We start from the raw sequence: 21,250 nt of genomic DNA, 5'->3' as shown, positions 1-21,250 counted from the left end.
TCTCTCTCGCTCCAATTTCTCTCTCATGCGCTCTCCATCACCCCTTTCCTTCACAGACACACACGTACACACACACACCACTTTTTCCATTGCTTGTCTTAAGTTCCAGGTGATATTGATCTGATAGTCCAGCTAGAAGCCCTCTGGTCCAGCCTCGGGCCTACTCAGAGCTTCAACCCTGGTGTACCTAGCCTCTCTCTCCCTCTCACACACAACACAAACCGAAAGCTGGTCAGAATGAAGAATAAGGTGTTGGGTGTTTTCCAGCCCTCACCCCCCCCCCCTCTTCCACTGCCCCATAAGCACACACAAAGAGCCTTTAAAATGTCAGTCATTTTCAGCTTTGAATTCACTCAGGACGCGCGCTCTCTGTCAATCTGACTTTGATTAGCACCAGTGGACACATGGCCGCATTGTACACTCTTCTATCTACAGCGCTTCACATGACATCAGTTGGAAATACTACTTTTTTGACTCGATGTGGGCTCTCTCATTCCGTTAGCCTGTCCATCTCTCTCTCTCTGTTCTCTGACATTGACTGCATTGTTACTCATTCTTTCTTGGTCGTTTCTTTGCACTGTAGGCTGCAGGTCACCGTCGACTGAACATGCATTTGCTGGCGTCAAGAGGCAGTTCACCTCCAACCCCCACCCCCCCCACTACTTTCCCTCACTCTTTCTCCTCCTTTTTCCTCTCCCCTCCTTTCTCATCCTTCTTTCTCCTCTTTCTTTCCACCTTCTAGCTCCAACCGTACATTTAAAAAATTCATTCATGCTTTTCTTATATTTATTTGTCCTGTTGGTTATGGTGTGGGGTGTGTTTGGTTTACACTTCTACATCCCATGTGACGTCCAGTCTGCACTACCCCAATACGAAAGGTGTGTTACTGCAGCACAAAACTTATTCAAAACCGAAAACAAAAGGAAAACAGAAATAACTTTTTCCTTACTTTATCAACTCCCATTCACTCCTTGCCTCCCCCGCTCTCCTCTCCCTTCTCTCCGTACAACTTCCTCTTCCCATTCCCCCTCCACCGTCCTCATCCCCTCATTGCTTACCCTTGATGCCTTACTCTCCTCCTCCATTCCTCTCCTGTCGAAATACACCGCTGTGACCCCAACAGATGCCAAGAGGTGTCCCTCAGGGGAGTCCCCTTGGTCCCCTTCCGTTTTCTGTTTGATAGCTTCATTTAGGCCTGTGATGTCCTCGCTTTCCATGCAAGCCACGTCATTTTCCTGGGCCTCTGATAAAGAGTGGCTGCTGGCAGGGACTCGGGCCTAGAATTGGAACACAGGAACTCTCAGAGGTCCCCAAGGAGCGTAGGCAGACAAAATAAACGATGTTTCCCCCATTACAGTACCTATCTGCTGCTGCTGGGAGCAGCTGTGTGCATCTGAAGGCCTGCCAACGCTGGTGTGCGTCTCTCTCGTGAAAGATGGAGAGGAGGAGAGGTGGGAGGAATGAAAGGAAAGTTGCCGCGGTTGTTGTCGTCCACCGCTGCTGTTGCGACGTGTCTCTATTGATGTGCACCACAGACGGTCAAGTGTGTGCAGACACACACACAAAACACAGAGGAGATGTTCCATCTCCAGATTGGTAGGCTGTGTCATTGTTGTCTGTCACACAAAGCACCCCTCCTCACTCAAGGACATGCAGTATTGAACTGCAAAGAGCCCTGGCTTGAAATTACACATTTAAAAGAGCAAGACCACACCGCATCAGATTTTCAGATCACTAGAAGATGTTGACAGATTTCTGGCTAATCACATCATTCACAAATTAAGCATAAAGTCACAGCATTATCTAGCAATAGTCACAATGGATACATTTTGTAACCACTGACCACACTAGGGTGTTATCTAACACTCTAGTGTGCAGTCTAACGCTCTGATCCAAATGAAAAGAAGTTGGTATGTTACTCACACAATTTATCCGGAAGTCAGTGAGACCAGCTTTACAATGTAGGTGGAATAATTAAGTCATTTGGCTGGTCTCCATATGCAATTAGGTGCCTGACAGTAAACGGGGGTTGTGTGGAAAAGAAGTAAATACTCTGTACACTATAGACAAATTTACACAGCATGCATTCACAAATGAAGTTCACCAATGTATATATAAGATTGTTTATAATGTTTACTGTAAGCACCTTACACCAAAGTAAATTCCCTGTCTGTGTACATTTACTTTTTAGTTTAAACTTTATTATATACAGTATAAATATATATATATATATATATATATATATATATATATATATATATATATATATATATATATATATATATATATATATACACTTTGCCATTACAAAGGAGAAACTGCACATTCGGCAAAAGGTTTGTAGTTGCCTGTGCAGTGGGTACAGTTCCCAGGTCATTTACCACTAGCTCATCTAGCTCTTCTTCACGTTGCCTACAGCGCTGCAGTGTCTCCTTTGTAATAGCAAAGTGTCCTTCATTACACATGGCAGTATTGGGCCCAACACAACATTCCACAAACGAAGCACTGGATTTGTTGGTGATTGTATTGTTGAGCCCTCTCCTTGTTCAATCCTACACTGATCTATTCAAACACCATAAAAGCCACTGTCACGCTCCCAGATCTTATAACTTGGGACGCCGACAGAATGAATTGAATTGCTACTGACTCAGAGAGGTGTTAAGGAAAGTAAGTTAAGGAATTGGCTGCAAACAAGCAGCCTGGTTGCGCGTAGTGTCTGTTGATTGCAGTGCAATGGAAAAATGTGTCTGAAGAAACACATTTTGACTTTCTTTGACACCGTGAATCTACATGTGTAAAACATGCGATTGTCATGGTCACACATTGGCGGTCTGGCTGGACTGCCTTATGATGAGATCCAGCCCCTATTTTGATGCTTGTGTGTGTGTGAGTGTGTGTGTGTGTGTGTGAGTGTGTGTGTGTCTGAGTAAGTGCACCTGACAGCTTCAATGAGCGTGTGTCTCTGTGTACTTCTCTGGATTTGTAATTGGGTGCACTGGTTTAATCTCGCCAACAGGTCTGTGCAGTATGTGTGGTGGTGTGTGTGAGTGTGTTTATGTGTGTGTGATTCGGGGTGTGAACCCTGCCTGCTTTTCAGCTCTGTGTTATTTCCTCAGCTCTCCATCAGAGGGTCACAATTCAAGGCTGCAGGGAGCCACAGGAGACAGAGGCCTGTGGGTCCTTCAGAGTTCATTTCCCCCCCCCAAAAGCCATTCATGCCTGGTGTTTCTAGTGGTGTGTGTTCATATGTGAGTGTGTCTTTTGTGTGTGTGTGTGTGGTGGGTGGGTGGATGTGTGTATGCGTGGGTTGGGAGATAGTCTAGGAAGGATCGCACTTCTTCTTGAGGGTTGATTTGTGTAGGGGGCAATTGTGGCCATGTGGGTTGTGCACTAGTGAAGCCGCTCACTTGGATGGACAGATTTAAGCTTTCAGGTGAGGTGAGAAAGACTGGGGTCACTGTCAAGGTTATGATTTCCGTGTGTGTGTGGTTAGTCTTTGTCTCTTTGCATGTGCAGAATTTGTGTTTGCCTCTCCACAGACATGCTTTGAGTCCCTTCACCTCATCTTTTAAAACTAATGAAGGCTTGTTTCACTAGCATACTTGGGGCCTAGATTCAGGCGTTGTTTATTTCAGAGTGAGGATATGAGAAAGTTCCATGGAAATAGAAAGAAAAGTCAGGTGGCTGAGCGGGTAGAGTATGGGGCAAGGCACTTCACCCTACTTCCTTCGGGGAGAATGTCCCTGTACTTACTGTAAGTCGTTCTGGATAAGAGTGTCTGCTAAATGTAAACGTAAATGTAAATATAATATGGCACTCATTGTAGCATCAATTTTCTTTCTTTTTTATTTTGAGACTTTAACATCAATACATGTCATCATTTCATTGTCTAAGGTTTTCATTTTCTGACCTGACATCTTTGAAGGTCACACAACATTTCATAACTACTTGTAAAGAAGTTCACACTACAGTATATTTGACGAGGGTGACGTGGCATTCAGCCACAACCAAACTCTTTCAACCTGTATACAATATTCTCTGGAAAAGGGGAAATCGTTTCACCTTTGATGAAGCAAAGGTCAAATTTCATACACATGCTCTTATTTTTCAGGCCACTTGCCAAGATCTGCCAGGATTAGGTTTTTGTATCTCCAATGCTTCCTGCGAAACAGTTTCATCTCTCTTACAAAGGAGCTAGGCAAACAAGGAGAGGAGGGAGGTTTTAAAAGACGTTGACAACAACCGTTTCAACAAAACGACATGTTTGAATTAGATGTTCGAGTCCGCAAGCTCCAAATGGATTTCTGGAGTGGTTGCTGCTGCTGGGCGGAGTGGGGGGGGAGAGCTTTCAATCGGACGTAACCTTGAGTCTTTTTTATATGAGCTCTGTAGGATGTAAGTGGTGGTATAACACAAGTGTGTCTGAATGCATGCTCCTCATTTATTAAATGTTTTTTAATGTTTTATTTGATTTATATTTTCATTGAAAAATCACCCTCTAAAGATGTGCCATTGTCCTGGCAATTAATGGAAGGCTGGCAGCTAGGTTCAGGTACTTAAAAGTTACCACCCCCCCAACCCCCACCCCCCTGTTATTTTTTATGGCTAATAAGAATGATAATAATTAAAAATAAAACACATCTTAATGCTGTAGGCTTCCTCTTTATGCGTAATTATGTATTATGCATGCGTCTAAATGAAACGACTACGGCCTTCGGTCCGTTCCATCTCCCAACCCCTGTATTTGTTTTGCATGCTAAGGTGAGGGTTTTGCATAACAATGGGAGTGATCCTTTTCAAATGTTGGCCTATTAATTTAAGCCGTACATTTTTTAAGTTTGTCTAAAGGCCGGACGAACAATGCGCCCCAATCGCTCAGCGATGCGAAACTTGGCTAATTGACTCTCTGAAGAGTTCAGCCATTTGGCCTTCTCTTTGGTGGTACTCCTGGCCCTTTGAATGTTCAGACAAACTCTGAATAAAACTGGGGGGGGCAACAATTCTGGCCGTCAATGTTGTTTAGATATTAAAGAGGAGAGCCCATACTGTTGTCCTGTGCATGTGGACTGTGAGATGAAGATGAAGGCAGGGTGGAGGGTGGTACAGATTAATGTGTGTGTTGGGGGGTGGGGGGGGTGGCTGTTGAAAGCCACTGAGCCCTCCTTTAAACGGGATCTGTGTTCTGTAGGCCGAGAGGCTGGTGAGATGGATGAAACAGAACCAGATGCCTGGGGTCTCAGGGATTTCCCCTGTGGTCTGGTTCCGATCACTTTTCTGAGTGGCATCTCGTCACCACTCCTTGAGAACTTCCAGATACTTTTGGCACTTATGTTATCTGCGCATGGCTGACAGTGGTTTGTTTCTGGTTTGAATAGGCCTACGCTTCAGAAACCAGTCTTGTGACTGCAGGTGATGTGTACAGCACAAAAAGGCAGCTGGGGGTTGTGTTTGTAGTTAATAAAGCCATTAGCAGGTGCTTTTGCCACATTATAAGAATGATGTAGCCTCTAATTTCTATCATTTCTGCTGCCATTTCTCCACTTGTTGCTAGACCCGACTCGGTTGTGACCACCGACATTTTAACTTGTTGCACAGGCAGTATCCATCTCTTCTGTGCGAATACGGAATATGCTAGAAAACTAATGAGAACACTATGTGTGATGTGTTCCAAGAAACGGTTCAGATGCACTGAAAATGCACACAACTCCAGGGTGTTTCTGCCATGAAGGAAGAACTCGTTTAGGAACTGCCATGTGTGAAGATACGTCGCTCTTATAATTTTTTTTGCTGTCGGCAAACTTTTCCTTTGTTTTGTTTTTGTGTTATCTTAAGAGATAGAGCTCAGAGTTTTGCTACCTTCTGGGATGGAGGCAGCATATATTTTGGAGTCCTTTTTTTTCATCACCCGAGGCTTCACTTGTTAAGAGTCTGTGTGTAAATGTATATACATTATTTATACAAATTCATGTAGAGGGTTTACAGGTTGAACACTCTTCACATGAGAAAGTGCACTGTGTGCCAAGCTTGGAGTTTGTCTTTTTCACCAGGAGGTGAAATTTCTTGAATGCTGTTTGATAGCCGTGATATAAATACCACTATAAATACCAATATTATTACTATCTCTGGTACCATCTTAGGAGTGTGTCTTTATCACTTGAATTGTAATAATTCAACAATAAGTACTACAATATTTAATGAACTGATAGGTAATGCAATACTGCCTTTTTGTCTAAAGAAATCCATAGTAGAGGACTGAGGTGTCCTCTTTCTATCTGTTTGTCTGTTTCTATGTCAATACATGTCTAGGCCATCCCCACAGGTCAGTATGCTCTCCTTTGAGGGCACCAAAACCCTCTCCCTGACTGTGTGCTCTCTCTCCCCCACGTAGGTGCCCACATCCTCAGCAGAGGTCAATCCAGGTGGTTGCAACCTTCATGTGGAGGTGGAGGCAGAGCTTAAGGCATGTTTCACCATAAACCCCGCACCTCAGAAGTCTCACAGCCTTTTTTAACTGACAAACTTCCTTGTTATTTCTCTAATCTTTTTGTTTCCTGTTTTGTTCTTGTAGTCACTTTGTATATGTTTTTTTTACTAGTACTTTGTACTAGTACCCCCCGCTAAATGAATGACATACATAATGAAGTATGTTTGCATAAAATGACAAGTACTAAAATTTGACCTCGGTACATATCTAGGATCTGGTCAAACGTCCATGCTGAAATAAAATGTGACTTTACTGGACTGGGATCTATTGGTACAACGTTATGGCCAGGCCTGACAATAACTTTACAATGCAGTGACTAGACTGAAATAGCAGCACACACCTTTACAGGTGACAATGATAACAAGGAAAAAGAAAAGTGTCGTAAGCATATACTTATTTTATTGAAATATGAGGAAAAATTCCATCAGCTTCAAATAACCTCCCTGTGACAGGAAGTGGCATGACGGGTGAGTGGGACAGCAGGGGGTGAAAGGTCATAAAAGAGCCGAAGGTCAGCATGTTCAGGAGAGATGTATCTGGGATATGCGTGTATGTGTCTGTGTTTGACGACATCCAAGGCAGCTGCAGAACTTTACAATAACACACAAATGAGAGGGGGGAGGGGACCGATAGAGATTGTCTGATCAATTCAGTACACACATTTTAGAGGAGTGGGGCAACAAGACAGTAAAGCTCAAAGACATCATAGGGGTTAAAGCAAAAGATTTAGCCGAAAGGGCTTTTTTTCTTCTGTACAAAACACACTGCTTTGAATGAATACTGAGTTAAATAACCACTTACACTTACAAAAGCCATAATGTTTCTGTAAAAAATCTGGTTTTGTCACAGACAAATTTGAAGCTTATGCCAACAGGATACTTAAAATGTTCTGTACAAATGCAAATGTGGACATGTGAGGGGGAAAAATGCTTTGTTTTGATAAACATGCCACAGAGGTGAGACTCTTCATCAAACACAACGTGATGACTCACAGCCAGAACGATGACGGTACTTGACAGATTTTTTGTGAGGCCCTATCCAAGTAGTACTTGGACGTTTGGTAAAACTGTGATAAGACAACAACTATAGAATTTTACGCAAGGATAGTGCGGAATGACAAACATCTAAATGGCTGAAAGAAAAAAAAAAGATTTGTTTGTTCATTTGGACACATTACAAGTAACCACAGCTCAATAGACAGATGCAGTCTTTGGTATACCGTGGAACAGACCGGACTGAAATATAAGCTTGGGACATCAGAAATTCAATAATAAAAAGTGATGCAACAAGAAAATCAGCCACACCCATTCACTTAAATAAAATACGTCTCTTCAGTTTACAGTTTGGATTCTTGGAGTAATTTAACAGAATCCAAAACAAATCAGATAGTTTCTGTGTTCATTGTTTTGTTCCAGAGCTGCATTTTAAAAACTATTATAAAAAAAAATAACATGCTACGGTAAACAAATTGCCGTTGACGCCTTATGTACGCCTCACAACTAGAAAACTAAAGATGCAATAAATTATCTTCATTATTAAGCGTAACCAGTGACATACATCAAAAAAGGTAGAAGACCATAAAAAATAACAGTTCTACAAAAAAACAAAATTTTTGAAACGGAACCCTTACACAATCTGCAAAAATTATTGAATGCCATCAAAAAAATGAAACAGATAGAAATTCTACTGAGATTCCTTTCTGATTTTAGTGTCTCACGACATAATTAAGTACTGGTCAAATAAAGAAATAAACACTGTACACACCAAATAAAACAAACCAGAGGAATCCCTTTTTTTTTTAACTTTTTCTTTTTTAAGGAAATCATTGCTTTGCAATTTGCTTCATCACAGTTCTCTCCCACATGACAACATTAATGTAAACACATCTTGAATTATTCTTTTTTAAATTTTTACAACATTAATACTTTATATATATTTGTACATATTTTTCATTCACATCTGCACGGTTAGCTAGCATGGAAATGAAGTAAGGCAAGACTCACATAACTGTGACATCACAAAATTGTATAATACTGATAGTTAAGGTTTTGTTACTTTTTTTGTTCTGCAGCAGGCTTTGGTCTGTTTGGAGGAAGGCAGCATAGCTCCTCCTTGTCACCAGATTCATGCTTTAGTTCCAGTTATTCATGAGAAAGATATTTTTTTAAGGGAAATATGGTACAAATACACTGATGTTTTATAACAAGATATATTCATAACTTATGATGTGTTTAAAACAGATTTGATATAGACAAACAGAAAACCGTTTTTTGAAGGGGCATTAGGAATCAGAGGGAGAAGATTTATTTTGTCTGTGTTCACTTCTTTTGTTTTTAAAGTTTAAAGTTAGTTTGCCGAGTTTTTTCTTGAGTGAGGGTTTTGGAACTGAGGATCTGTTTTTTTACATTGCCACCATTTACCTGTCTGCAATGAGTGGTAGGGCAGCCATTTTGGTAATGTGTGTCCCAGGTAACCGACTATCTTGTACCAAATGTGACGGCCGTGGCTATCTTCAAAGAGCAAATGCCTTCAAACAAAGTCACTGTCCATGCTTCAAGTCCTCACCATGGGCTGTGAGCAAGAATGCCGTCTTCCATGCATGTAAGCTACCAACAGTGTGACAGGTGCATCATACTCATGGTTTGTAGCTTGACCTGCAAATCAAGTCTGACAATACTTGTATTTGTGCTGTAAAACCTTGCCCATAAAGAAAAAAGTGTTTTCCAAGTTTTTTTTTCACCCTCAAGACCCGAGAAAGGCCAGAGAAACTTGCAGAGTAAAGGGATTGACGTGTTTGTAAGGATGTGTCCCGTCTGTGTGAATGTACTGTCATGTTTTTTATTATGTGCTATCACCTGCTTGAGCGTTTTTCTTCCAAGTCTACAATTACAGTAGGGAGTAGAGACGCCGGCGTTAGCGCTGATGGAGTCCAGGGCCCCCGGTGATTGGACCAGGTGCATCATGGGTATTGTAGTTCTTTCTAGGCCCTCTTGGCGTGGAGCATCTCAATGAGCAGGTTGTTGCACGGTACGTCTCCGTTGAGGTGTTTGTAGTAGAGGTACTCCTCGGCCTGAAGGCTGATGGCGCGTATCTCCGGCAGCCGTAGGAGTAGCTGGCCAAACTTGTCCGTCTGCTGGGGGTAGTTGCACATGACGTAGTCTAGCAGGGCTGCGTTGACCTGCTCCTGGACGCTCTCCACCAGGTGGAAGTTCTCCAGGTTCTTCACATCTACAAAGGGGAAGGGGAAGGAAACAGGAAGTTGGGGGAGAAACAGGAAATCAAGAAAAACACTCAGTTAGATATAAGATAAGGTTTATTATATGTAACATTAATGTAAAAATAATCCTTTCCTCTGAGCGACTAAGTGATAACAGAGGATAAAGCGGCAGGTGATGAAATCTTAAAAGGATTTTTTTTCACAACACTGAATGATGCAATTTCCCCTTGTATTTTTTCACCAGATCCTCCCAGGAGAATAGAATGGAGAGAGAATCGAAATAAGCCCTTTCCTCAGAGATTCCCTACCCCAGAGTATATGAATTACGAAGGCCAGAATTATAGCCATGGCAAAGGCTTGACTTGACTTGAGATAATATACTGTCCCTTTAACAAGACTTTCAATGTTCTATGTCTGTAAAATCTTTAATTTGAACAGATGAAAGATAAAAATAGCTGGTTCTTAAATGTACTGAATTGAAAGCACTTTCTAACAGCTTTCTTGCTATGCTTTTCTTACGATATTTCTCTGAAGTTGGGCTCAGATTTAAACTTGAAGATGTCCAGTGCATACAAAATTAGACACTGTACTTTAAATGGATGAAAGTGTAATGGAACAAAGAGCGACAATTTGGGGCAGAATATATACAAAATAAAATAATAATAATGAATCTGTTCAACCCCACTTTGAGTTGTTTCTGAAAGGGCTAATTGATATTGTCAGGGTCCCTGTATCCAGCTGGAACCCCTGGACCATCCACACACACACACAGAGCTTAGGCATGTCCAGCACACACAAATGCACCAGCTGGCACTGACATCCCAGAAAAAAGGCTGCCTCCTCTGTTGCCACTGCTGGCACACTCATCACTCATCCTGACCATGCTGCTATTGCTTTACCTCTCTCTCCTTCCTTCCTTCCTTCCTTCCTTCCTTCCTTCCTTCCTTCCTTCCTTCCTTCCTTCCTTCCTTCCTTCCTTCCTTCCGTCCTTCCTTCCTTCCTTCCTTCCTTCCTTCCTTCCTTCCTTCCTTCCTTCCTTCCTTCCTTCCTCCCTCCCTCCCTCCCTTCCTTCCTTCCTTCCTTCCTTCCTTCCTCCCCCCTCCCTCCCTCCCTCCCTCCCTCCCTCCCTCCCTCCCTCCCTCCCTCCCTCCCTCCCTCCCTCCCTCCCTCCCTCCCTCCCTCCCTCCCTCCCTCCCTCCCTCCCTCCCTCCCTCCCTTCCATCCTTCCATCCTTCCCTCCCTCCCTCCCTCCCTCCCTCCCTCCCTCCCTCCCTCCCTCCCTCCCTCCCTCCCTCCCTCCCTCCCTCCCTCCCTCCCTCCCTCCCTCCCTCCCTCCCTCCCTCGTTTCTGTTCAGTTTCTTTCTTTCTTCTCTCTCTCTCTCTCTCTCTCTCTCTCTCTCTCTCTCTCTCTCTGACTTGGAGCATCAGGGAGGAGGAAGGTGGGAGCGAGATACAACGGCAACAAATGAGGTCTGAAGAATGAGAAACCAGTCCTTCAAGGCACCTCCACTTATGGAACGATGCACTTTCTCCTTAATTTGTAGATTGCATGTTTGGCCTTTATGTGTGTGTGTTCACCCTGACCCCTTTATGACACAGAGAGGCTAACTAAGGCCAGGAGGGGGACAGGAAGGGGAGGGGGGACTGACAAAAGACCCTCCAAACAAATATGACATATGCTTTTTCCTGCTGTCACTCACGTTGCTGACCTCCTCTTATCCTTGCAGACCTCAACAAGGAGGACTGGGGCTAAACATGCTGTCTGAGCTAGTGGTGCTTCTCTCTGCAAATAGTCAGATGCATTCAGCACAATGAACAGTAACATACAGAATATCTCTTTGCCATTTTTGGAGTATACCATGTTGTTTTTGTGTTACATTGTGTAGGATTCATTGTATAATTATTTTATATACTACATCCCAGGGCCTCCCCTGTTCTCAATCTGGCCCACTAAAATGTTGTAAAATAAAAAAGTTTTGAAAATGGTCTTCCTTTTGCCCTTGAAATTGTAGCTTTGTCGTCAAAACATCCTTACATGAACAGTCCAATGTCATTTTCACTGCTTATTTCCATTTAAGAAATATGAGAAAACGTGACAGGGCTAGCCCAGATCACAGACAAAACATGCCTGATGTTGCCATGGTATCGTCTGGGGTTGTGTGTACAGTATATGCGTGTGTGTGTGTGAGGGGAGGGTTGAGTGTCTGTGAGGTAGTTAGAGAGGGGGGAGGGGGGAGGGGGGATCTCCAAACTACAGACATTTCCAAGCCAGTGCCTCTCTAGCTAATGAGGGGAAAATATATAATTTTAATTGCTAATTATTATGAGGGCCGCCTTCTGTAAAAAAAAAAAAAAAAATGTAGGGACTGTTCATACTACAGTGATGATCGATGACAACAACTTGTTCCCTTTTCTGAGTAGCGAACCAAGCCAACAAACAAACAGGATTACTGGGCCAGAATTAGTCCCATTTTGGATTGTGGTTTGAGAAAACTTCACTCATGAGCTACAGAAGAGGGAGGGAAGGAGGAAGGAAAGGAGGGATGGAATCATTATTTTGATCAACGCTGCTCAAACGGAGTCAGGTTTTAACGCTTAGTCTGGTAAGCACTCTCTCTCTCTTCCTTCTCTCCATCTCTCTGTCTAGTCACTGTGGGACTAATTATCAACTTTTTTCACATAAAATAGGCTCAGTGCATTGCCGCATCGCGTCGAGAGCTCAAATGGAGACCCTGAGGTCCCGTGGAATACATTGTTTCGTTTGACGAGCAATCACGCCAAACCCACGACCCTACACGCACGCCCCCCCCCCCCCCCACACACACACACACACACACACACATACACAGGCCCTCAATACTCCTCAGCGCCTTTTAATTAGACCAAATCTGCATGGCGTTACATCTAAAACATTCACATAAGATCTGTGCACACATGTTTGTGTGCCAGTGCGTTCTCACTTGTCACACAAATGCACACAAATACTGTTAACAAACTTGAATTAGTCTGTGTTGTGGATGCTCTTTTAATGGAATTAATTCATCAATGGAGACACAAACCTAGTATTTTTCCCCCCTCCCCCTAGGGAACACCTGAACACTAGAGACAGAGCAGGCAAGATGGCAATACAGAGAAACACGTTGAAAAGATAAAAAATGAACTGCAGTCTTGAGGTCTGAGACGACAAACTGAAGTCTCAAGTTTAAACGTAAGAAAGCCTTTTTTTCCAGTGCAAACCTAAACAGAATGTCCCTGAAAAATCAAGGAAGAGAAAAAAACAACAACAATCACTATGAAGTGTCTGTATGTTATAATAAAACGTGAGCTTTAAACCAGGGTCAACGTTTTTCTTTTATGATTACCGCGGTGACAACAAAGAGAGAGAGGGAGTGTTTGGGACTTGGCGTCTATGTAAAACATTCCTTTTGCAGAGCACTGTAATCATTTTTATCATCTCTCAGTCTTGTAAATGACAACTTTCTTTATCATTAACTTATTACCTGAACCCTAACCTCCTTCCAATCTGGGGAACGTGGTGTCGGAGAGAGAGAGAGAAAGAAAGAGAGAGAGAGAAAGAGAGAAAACCCACTGACCCTTGCCCAGATGTGTGTGTGCCTCTGTGTTGTGTCTGTGTTTGTGTATGCGTGTGTGTGCCTTTGTCAATATGCACATGTGCGTATGAGGGTTTATGGAGAATCTTGAATGAAGCAAGAAAAAGGGCAATGGCCACCAGGTCAGCTTTCTAACTAAGTTTAATCATAACTAGACTGCTGAGTCACTGACTGGGCAATAGAATGGTACATGTTTTCGTACTTGTTCAGTGGTGCAATGCGTGTACCGGTTAAGGCAACAAACAAAATTAATTGACACAGACACACAGATTCCAAACAATAAATATTGAAAGGCTTTCCACGTGAGTAAGGCTGTCTCCTGAACACTTTCCTCTTGAGCACTACGAAACAGTCTGCTCCCTATCTTTCCACCCACAAAGCACCCAAATTGCTCCCCCAAACCAATTTCCCACTTGGGGGTTTTTCACCTCTCAGAGATTCCACACCTGAGTGGCAACGTGGAAAAATTGGAGCCGTGTTCCTCCTAAGATTTCATGGGAATCTTTAAGGTTATCCACTGGCTAGCACTAGCTACAGTATCATAACAGCTTCGGCCTAGTGCGAACAGTACATTTATAAGTATGAGAGAGTTTATGGGCCGTCACACAGGGCCATTATCAAACTCAGCTGGATTTTGATCTCCATAAAGATTCAGGGTTTGATATACACTGGCTGCCCCACATTCACACGCCTTGGCGAACATGTTATCAGCAACTTTCCGGAGTGACAGTACCTGGCTATCTGGGACAAAACATATTTCCAGGGAGCCTAAGCATAGAGTAACAGTTAGGCTTTCATGTTGCTTTAATAAGTAATTTGTAGGGCCTACATGAGCACTATATTTAAGGACCTCCACGAGTAAGCTTTGTGATTGATATGACTTTACTTATAAATGAGTGGTGAAGCACCTATGTAGACCTCATAAAAGGTTAATGACGTTTCATTAAACCTTAAAAGGTATTCTGCGTTTTGCGCTAGCCCAATGCTAAAAGTACAGTCTGACAGAGACCAACAGAGACCAATTCCGGCCTGCACTCAGACCAAACTGAAGGTGTACAATGCACAATTAGCAGTTTACGCTAGTTCCTGGTTCTCACAACAAGCCTTCTCATTGGTCGATGATGAGCCTATGGGGACAGGCTTTTGTCAGCGAGTCAGAATAAGGCATGAAGGCTCAATTTTCTCTCCCCTCGTCAACCTTCTATACCACTGGGGCCAACGCTGCCTAGCTATGAAAGAGAATTAAACAGGAACGGTCCAGTTGGGGATATATTAAGTCAAATCTGAGCCGCCATCGCTATCGTTGTTATACTAAGCAGGTAGCTTGCCAAGTCCATTCTGTCGCCCAAGGACGGGTCGACTGGCTCGCTGGGCGCGGTGAAGATGCTAGGAGGACGAGAAAAGCGCCTTAGGTATGATGAAATAAACAAGAGTGGTGCTCCGAGCCAGAAGGCTAACCTCTCTTCTCGCTAATGCTCGCTGCAAAGCACTAGAGCTTTATCCTGAGGAGAGAGGGAAATATATTTACATCCATTCATTCTGGATGTGGCCCCAGTGCCCATGTTTTTAAGAGTTGTGAGAAGCAGCGGTGAAGAGGTTTGTATCAACACAAATAATCACCGGCAAATCCCCACCTTCTTACAATTCAGCCAATCTTGTGATGTCAATATGGCACTGTCTATCCACATAGTGAATTGCACTGGTACCAACACAGCAGAATAAGGTCTGTCTACCAGGTACTTTGGTCGGTCCTCTATTTCTTTAGTCATTTCATTGTATTTCATCCCATAATAAAGGGAGGGAAGCAGGATTCACTCAAAACTTCTCTCTCTCTCTCTAAGCATTGCATAGCACTACACTGTATTTTGTTAGGTGAGAGGGAGAGACAGAGAGGGAGAAAGGTGTACTTGCATAAGCAATGGTCCTCTCTGCCCTCTCTGAGTCCAATCCCTACCCCAACCCCCCACCATCCCCTGTCCGCCCCCCTCTTTAGCCCTCCCAGAGGCAGAGCCAAATTCCTTTCAATGTGTCGACCTCTGCAGGGTCAGTCCGCACTCCCGGGCCTATGCTCTCTCACCTCTCTAATGCGCTTAACCCCTGTTCTGCCAACAGGGCTCCTGGCAACACAAGAAGCCACCTAGCCAGCGCTAATGAAGCTAGCTAGCGCCACAGTAACCTGGCTAACTTGGCCGCAAACCACTGAATGACACTGAAAAAGAATCAACGAGAGCAGGCAAACAAACAATATGCTCGGCAGCGTTTCGCTTCTCCCTGCTACTTGCTAATGAAGCTAGCTAGCGCCACAGTAACCTGGCTAACTCGGCCGCGAACCACTGAATGACACTGAAAAAGAATCAACGAGAGTAGGAAAACAAACAATATGCTCGGCAGCGTTTCACTTCAGCCTTCTACTTAACTCTGCCCAGCACCCGCCCTCCACTCTTCAGTCTACACCCCCAGTCCCACCTCCAAGGATAGAAGGGGAATGGTTGGGGTGTGTGTTCGTTGTCTATTCTATATGCAGTGCACTTTCACCAGCTAATTACGCGTGTGAGGTGAGTCGGATGGGAGGTGGGGGGGTGGGAAGGGGGGGGGGGCGGTGTGGGGGGGGTTAGCATCAATGTTTCTTGTTTATGATAAAGTGACAGAAAATCATTGGGGGGTCAAGTATGCCCTCCACCTCCCGCCCCAACCTCTCTCCACTAAACTCCTGTAGAAGCAGAAATCCCGCCCAGAGTGGGAAACCTCAGCCCTAATGAGGCCATTAAAGCCAAGCTCCCATCAATATATTTCTCTCATTCTTTCTCTGACAAATTTGAATTAATAATTCAACAGCCTGCCTGGGGATGTATATTTTCTGTGTGAAGGACAGTTAATCCATAGCGTCGTATTTTTACCATCCTCTCTCTCCTCCTGTCTCTCGTGCTCTCTCTCATTTTGCTCCTTTTCCAGTGGTGTCCCTCTCTTCATCTCCAGTCTTTTATTTATCCTTCGGTTTGAACAGAAGAGAATGCTGACTAAAGAAACACAACTTCTGTTTGCATGTCTAACCCCTGATTTCCTATCTCTCTCTCTCTCTCTCTTTCTTTGATTCCATTTCCCCTGTCATGTGACTTCAGTGTAAATTGGGTTTAATTTATTCAGCTTTGTTGGCTGCGGTGGTCTTCCCCTCTATCTCCAGGGTAATGTAACATGACATGTTTGCGCACTGCCTGTCAAAGCCGAGTGCTGTTTCAGAGGAGCATTTCCTGGTTGGGTCCCTCTAGTGTTCCCGGAGCCCGGCATTTTAAATGAGGATAGATTAGAGGGCTAACAAAATAATTTTGTCATTATGTTGTAAAAAGTGTTTTTTTTCCTTCAGTTTCACCGCTGTCCGGCAGAGATTTATTAGAGACTAACATTGTTTGCCAGGTGGCACCCTTGTGCAACACTACCACAGCAGTGTAAACGCCTGTGCCCCCTGCAAGGGGTAGGGAAGGAGGGGCATGGCAGGGCGATGGCAAGCCCTATCAAACACGATGCTGTCAGACCATTTGCTCCACTGACGGACACGGCAGCCCCCACCCTGTCCTCGTCCACAACCTCTAACCTGATAGCCATCCAGCTTTCCGTGACACCGGGGGCATCCGTTTTGGCACTGGAGGCAGACTGTGCCCCCCCCATGCCCCCCTCCATTGTCTAAATTCGGATTCCCACTCTCAACACAACCCTTGGCCCCCTGTCCAGCGCCCCCCCCCCCCCCCCAAAACAGTTTGTGTTACACTCCAACCAAGAGTGATGGGGAGAGGATGTTTGGGAGAAGGGGGGTGGCCGGGTTGACGGGGTCAAGACAGTGGACTCTGCAGACGGCTTTGTTTCTTTAAATAACATTTGCACAAGTGCCCCCCCCCCCCCCACCAGGAGAATGTGTGTGAGTGTGTCTTGTCTATCCGTCGATTGGGCCTGGAGAAAGAGAGAGAGAGAGACAGAGAGACATAGAGACAGAGAGAGAGAGATACAGATAGAGAGAGACACATGGCCGTATTGCACCTGTCGGATCATCTGTGCGCTTTCAAACGTTTAATCACTGTCTCCGGTTACCGCTCCACCCACATGTCCCCCCGCACCCCCCTCCCCTTGTTCTCCGACCTGCCTGTATCTCGTAACCCGCATTGTCCGAAAAAGAGCAAAGGGAAGCACATGCCATACCCCTTCCCCCCCCCCACCCTGTCTGCTGTAGGGCCACCTGACTGCCACATCTCACCCCCCCCCCCCCCCAACCCCCACCACTGCCCCACAGAGGCCTGGGCACCGTATACGTCCAGGCTGGCAGGAGCAGATGGTTGCCTAATGCCAGGCATGGCCACCATTTCTTCTCCTGTGCGTTAGCTGTCGCTATGCGGCTTGTTCTCCGTGCCAGACTCACTGGCGAAAACAACACATCTTTCCGGGGAGGGGCCGACACTGACTTTTTTCGAGCTGTTTCTGTGTATCCACACCATGTGTGCTTCTAAATGGCCGTGTAAAGTGCTGAAGTTGCATCCCTTTCAAAGCTTAAAGGAGATAAGTTTTACTAAGTCAAACGAATAATGTTAATAATACTGTGAAATGGGTTGTACCGTGTATCCATACCATGTGTGCTTCTAAATGGCCGTGTAAAGTGCTGAAGTTGCATCCGTTTCAAAGCTTAAATGAAAGAATTTTTACGAAGTCAAACGAATAACGTTAATACAATGTGAAATGGGTTGTAGATGTGGCAAGGACCGTGGTAAAGTGTGGGCACAGCTGTGTTGGATGACATGTCCCCATGGGTTTCTGCAAGAGGATTCATGCTCAAAAGACAACCGTTCATGTTTATGGAGCCTCACAAATGATTGACAGAAGGGTGTAAGTCTATTTCATAGCATGTGTGTCTTTTTGCACACTTGACCTGTGTTATCCTAACAGCCTGAGAGGGCCAGGAAAGCCTTTGACCTGGATCCTTCTCTGGGTGCATTTGTGTGTGTGTGTGTGTGCATGTGTGCGTGTGAGACAGGGACAGCTTTATAGATGGCCAAGGCAGTAGAAATCTCAGGCAGGGATCGATGGAGAAATGACAGCTCTGCGCATAGGGCTTGTGTAACGCCTTATCTGTGTTTGTGTGTAATGTTTAAATAAGGTTTCGCCTGCCGGTCTGATCAATACTTGGCCTGACCGTGGCAGTTGCTCTTTCTCTCCTCTCACACACAGTCCCAGGCTGACAGGAGCTCCGTGCGGCTGCCTTGAGAGAACCACAGCAAGCCCAACCACGCAAGTTAAAACCTCAGCCGTTTTCTCGCTTTCTCAGCCCCCTTGAAAATATTTTCTTCAAAACAAATGCTTCTTTAATCTTTTTTATAGATGTCTAATCTTGGAGTGAGGGCCGATACTGAACAGACCATGGTGAGAGCCTGTTATGAGAGTATAAAAAAATAAAATAATAATTAAAATGAATAAAACCTTTTCCATTCTCCACAGTGCCCCTGCACCCCCCCCCCTCCTCACCCCTCCCCACCCCTCCCCCCCCCTTCCACTCCGCCTAACCTCAGCCTCTAATTGGTGGAGAGCGGGTAGCCCCGTGCGTGGACGTTTGCGAGCGCGCCCAGTGGTGAGAGCATTAGCATCACAGCAGCGACCTGTACATAATGATAACCTCAAGCCCAGCCCGGGGAGACCTCCAGACCTGTAAACAAGAGCTCTGATAACCCCCCCTACCACCACCCCCCACCGCCGGGGCCCCCCTTGCTACCTGAGCCCGCCGTCAGAAGGGCCCGGGGTGTGCGTGCCGGTGTGTGAGTGTGTAAGCGCGCGTAATGAACTTGGGCTCCATTGATCGAGAACAAGAGCGAGGACCGGTCTTGTTTGTCCCAGCAGGGCCACTGTGACGCCAGGCTCATAAATGTTTGAGGGAGCCTCAGAATCTGCCGCGGTCTCGGTTATTCCATTTCAAATGTGTCCTCTTAGATAGAGTTGACGGACAGTTAAGAGTTTGCAGGGAGCTTGTTCAATGATTTCACCTTAATTCGCTCAGGGTGGGGGTGGGTGGAAAGGAAGGGAGGAAAGGTGTAAAGTGGTAAACAAGTCAAAACATGCGTCTTGACGGTGGCGTAAAGGAGTCGACGTGAGCGTGTGCTCGTGTTTGGAGCCGCGTTTCACGTAGCACACAACAGATGCGAGCATGCATGCTCAGGCTGGCGCACCCAGCACCTGACGTACACGCGCGTACATTTCACGTGTTCGGGAATGTGTCCGTTTGCGTTCTCCAACAAGATGTGTATTCCCATGTTCTCACACGCACACATCCTGTGGAGTTCTCCCAGCAGCCCTGCCTAACACATGATTGATATCTCCACTGCAGATATCACTTAGAAAGCACCTGACACGCACGCTACGCGTCCGAGCTTCTCCTTGACTGCTAAGCACCACCGCGTGGGTAGCCCTCGCCGCCTTTATGCACCCGGTAATAAAAGTTGAACATTGATTTTCTGTAGCCGCTTGTAACTGTTAATGTTGATACATCAGTAGCCAAAGGAAAGCACATGGGGCTTAATGGGGAGGGCTGAGAATGTGGAGGTGTTATTGGGCAGGGCCGGACGCTAAATCACAGAGCCTATCCTCACCGATCGATAAGACAGTAACTGCAAGTGTCCCTCTGCTTTTCTAATGTTTTATAATAAACTGACAGGTTGTAATAAGGACCCGGCAAGGGGAGAGCAAGAGAGAGAGGGAGGGAGAGAGAGAGAGAGGAAGGGAAGGAAGGAGAAAGAGGGGGAGGGAGGGAGGGAGGGAGGAGAGGATGGGAATCGGGCGCTTCTCTCTACACCAACATCCATTCCTCATCCTGCCTTAAATCAGACCTTGCCGGGACAGAGGAGGTGGAGAGGAGGAGAGAAAGATAGGGCTTTTTTGGACAGGAGAAAACTTTGCACATGGTGGTCTGTCTTGTGCCATGTCCAGTTTTTGGGTAATGTACTGTGTGGGTGTTGTGAAAGAAATGGGAACTTTCTTTCACAGGGTTGATGAGAGAAAGACTAGAACAGTCCTGTCCTTAACAGCATGCAGGAGGAGCTGTATTGAGATATCTTGTGTAAAACGTGTTTTTTCTTCACATTATCAGATAATGAGTGTTAAGGGGGGTCTAGTGACTTAAATATCATGACCTAAATAAACGGTTGCACTCTTTAGTCAACTGATAACGCGACTTGTTTAACCATAGATAAAGAGTTGTGCTGATGCAATCGCAGAATGAAACACAACATAACTAACTGATAAGACACAAACATGATCACCGGAAAAATAACTGGAGCGAGGGCTAAAGATTTGAGATACCATCGACGCTGAACTGAGACATTAGAGATATGGAAGTGTTGAAATCAGTCAGGAGCAAAGTGGAACCTCCAACATGCTTTGAATGTTGATTGTCAGGGTTAGGGATGAAAATACACAGCCACCCAATCCCCAAACTCCCCTACTTAAACACTACGTTGTGCTGTAATGTCTGGTGCTTTTAAAGCTTGATAAAGTCTGAAAGCCTTTTAGACTCCTCATTATATTGAATGCTTCTCAAACTAGGGACCCTACACCAGACGAGAGTTTGCCTTTTTGGACAACCAAAGGAGCAACATTCTGTAAAAGCAGTCATATCAGGTTCATTACACAGGGCAAATCGTTTTTTCTCTTACAACTGTAGCTGCCAAGGAAGCTACAGTTTTTTTTTTTACAACAGTAGTAAGCGAATGTGGAAGTGATGAAAACCCAGTGCTTTTTCATCAAGGTATATTTGTCTGAGCACTTCACAAAAGACAAGAACGAGAACGGGAACCAGACGCACTTCCTGTGCTCTTCATCTCCTCTTGAATTCACCCCCCCCCCCCCCCCCTATACATTTCATTACTGATTTTATTGGACAAACCATTCACTCTATAAGGTGGTGTACAAACC

General features: G+C 44.9%; 2 protein-coding genes across 5 annotated transcripts in view; one reads left to right on the top strand and one right to left on the bottom strand.

Moving 5' to 3' along the window:
* Positions 1 to 6,869, top strand: part of LOC146254747 (adhesion G protein-coupled receptor D2) — a 65,075-nt gene extending 58,206 nt beyond the window's left edge. The window contains exon 25 of the mRNA XM_084676341.1: positions 6,389 to 6,869. Within this exon, the coding sequence (XP_084532467.1) occupies positions 6,389 to 6,511 (123 nt within the window). The 3' untranslated portion in view covers positions 6,512 to 6,869. The remainder of the gene's footprint in view (positions 1 to 6,388) is intronic.
* Positions 6,862 to 21,250, bottom strand: part of nr5a2 (nuclear receptor subfamily 5, group A, member 2) — a 55,206-nt gene continuing 40,817 nt past the window's right edge. For all 4 annotated transcript variants that reach the window (XM_084676348.1, XM_084676345.1, XM_084676347.1 and 1 more), the window contains one exon: positions 6,862 to 9,712. In XM_084676348.1, the coding sequence (XP_084532474.1) occupies positions 9,465 to 9,712 (248 nt within the window). In that variant the 3' untranslated portion in view covers positions 6,862 to 9,464. The remainder of the gene's footprint in view (positions 9,713 to 21,250) is intronic.

Source organism: Hypomesus nipponensis, chromosome 16 (assembly GCF_054491055.1).
Source record: "Hypomesus nipponensis isolate SF chromosome 16, ASM5449105v1, whole genome shotgun sequence".
Taxonomy (NCBI): Eukaryota; Metazoa; Chordata; class Actinopteri; order Osmeriformes; family Osmeridae; genus Hypomesus; species Hypomesus nipponensis.
This window is presented reverse-complemented; position numbering and strand designations above follow the sequence as displayed.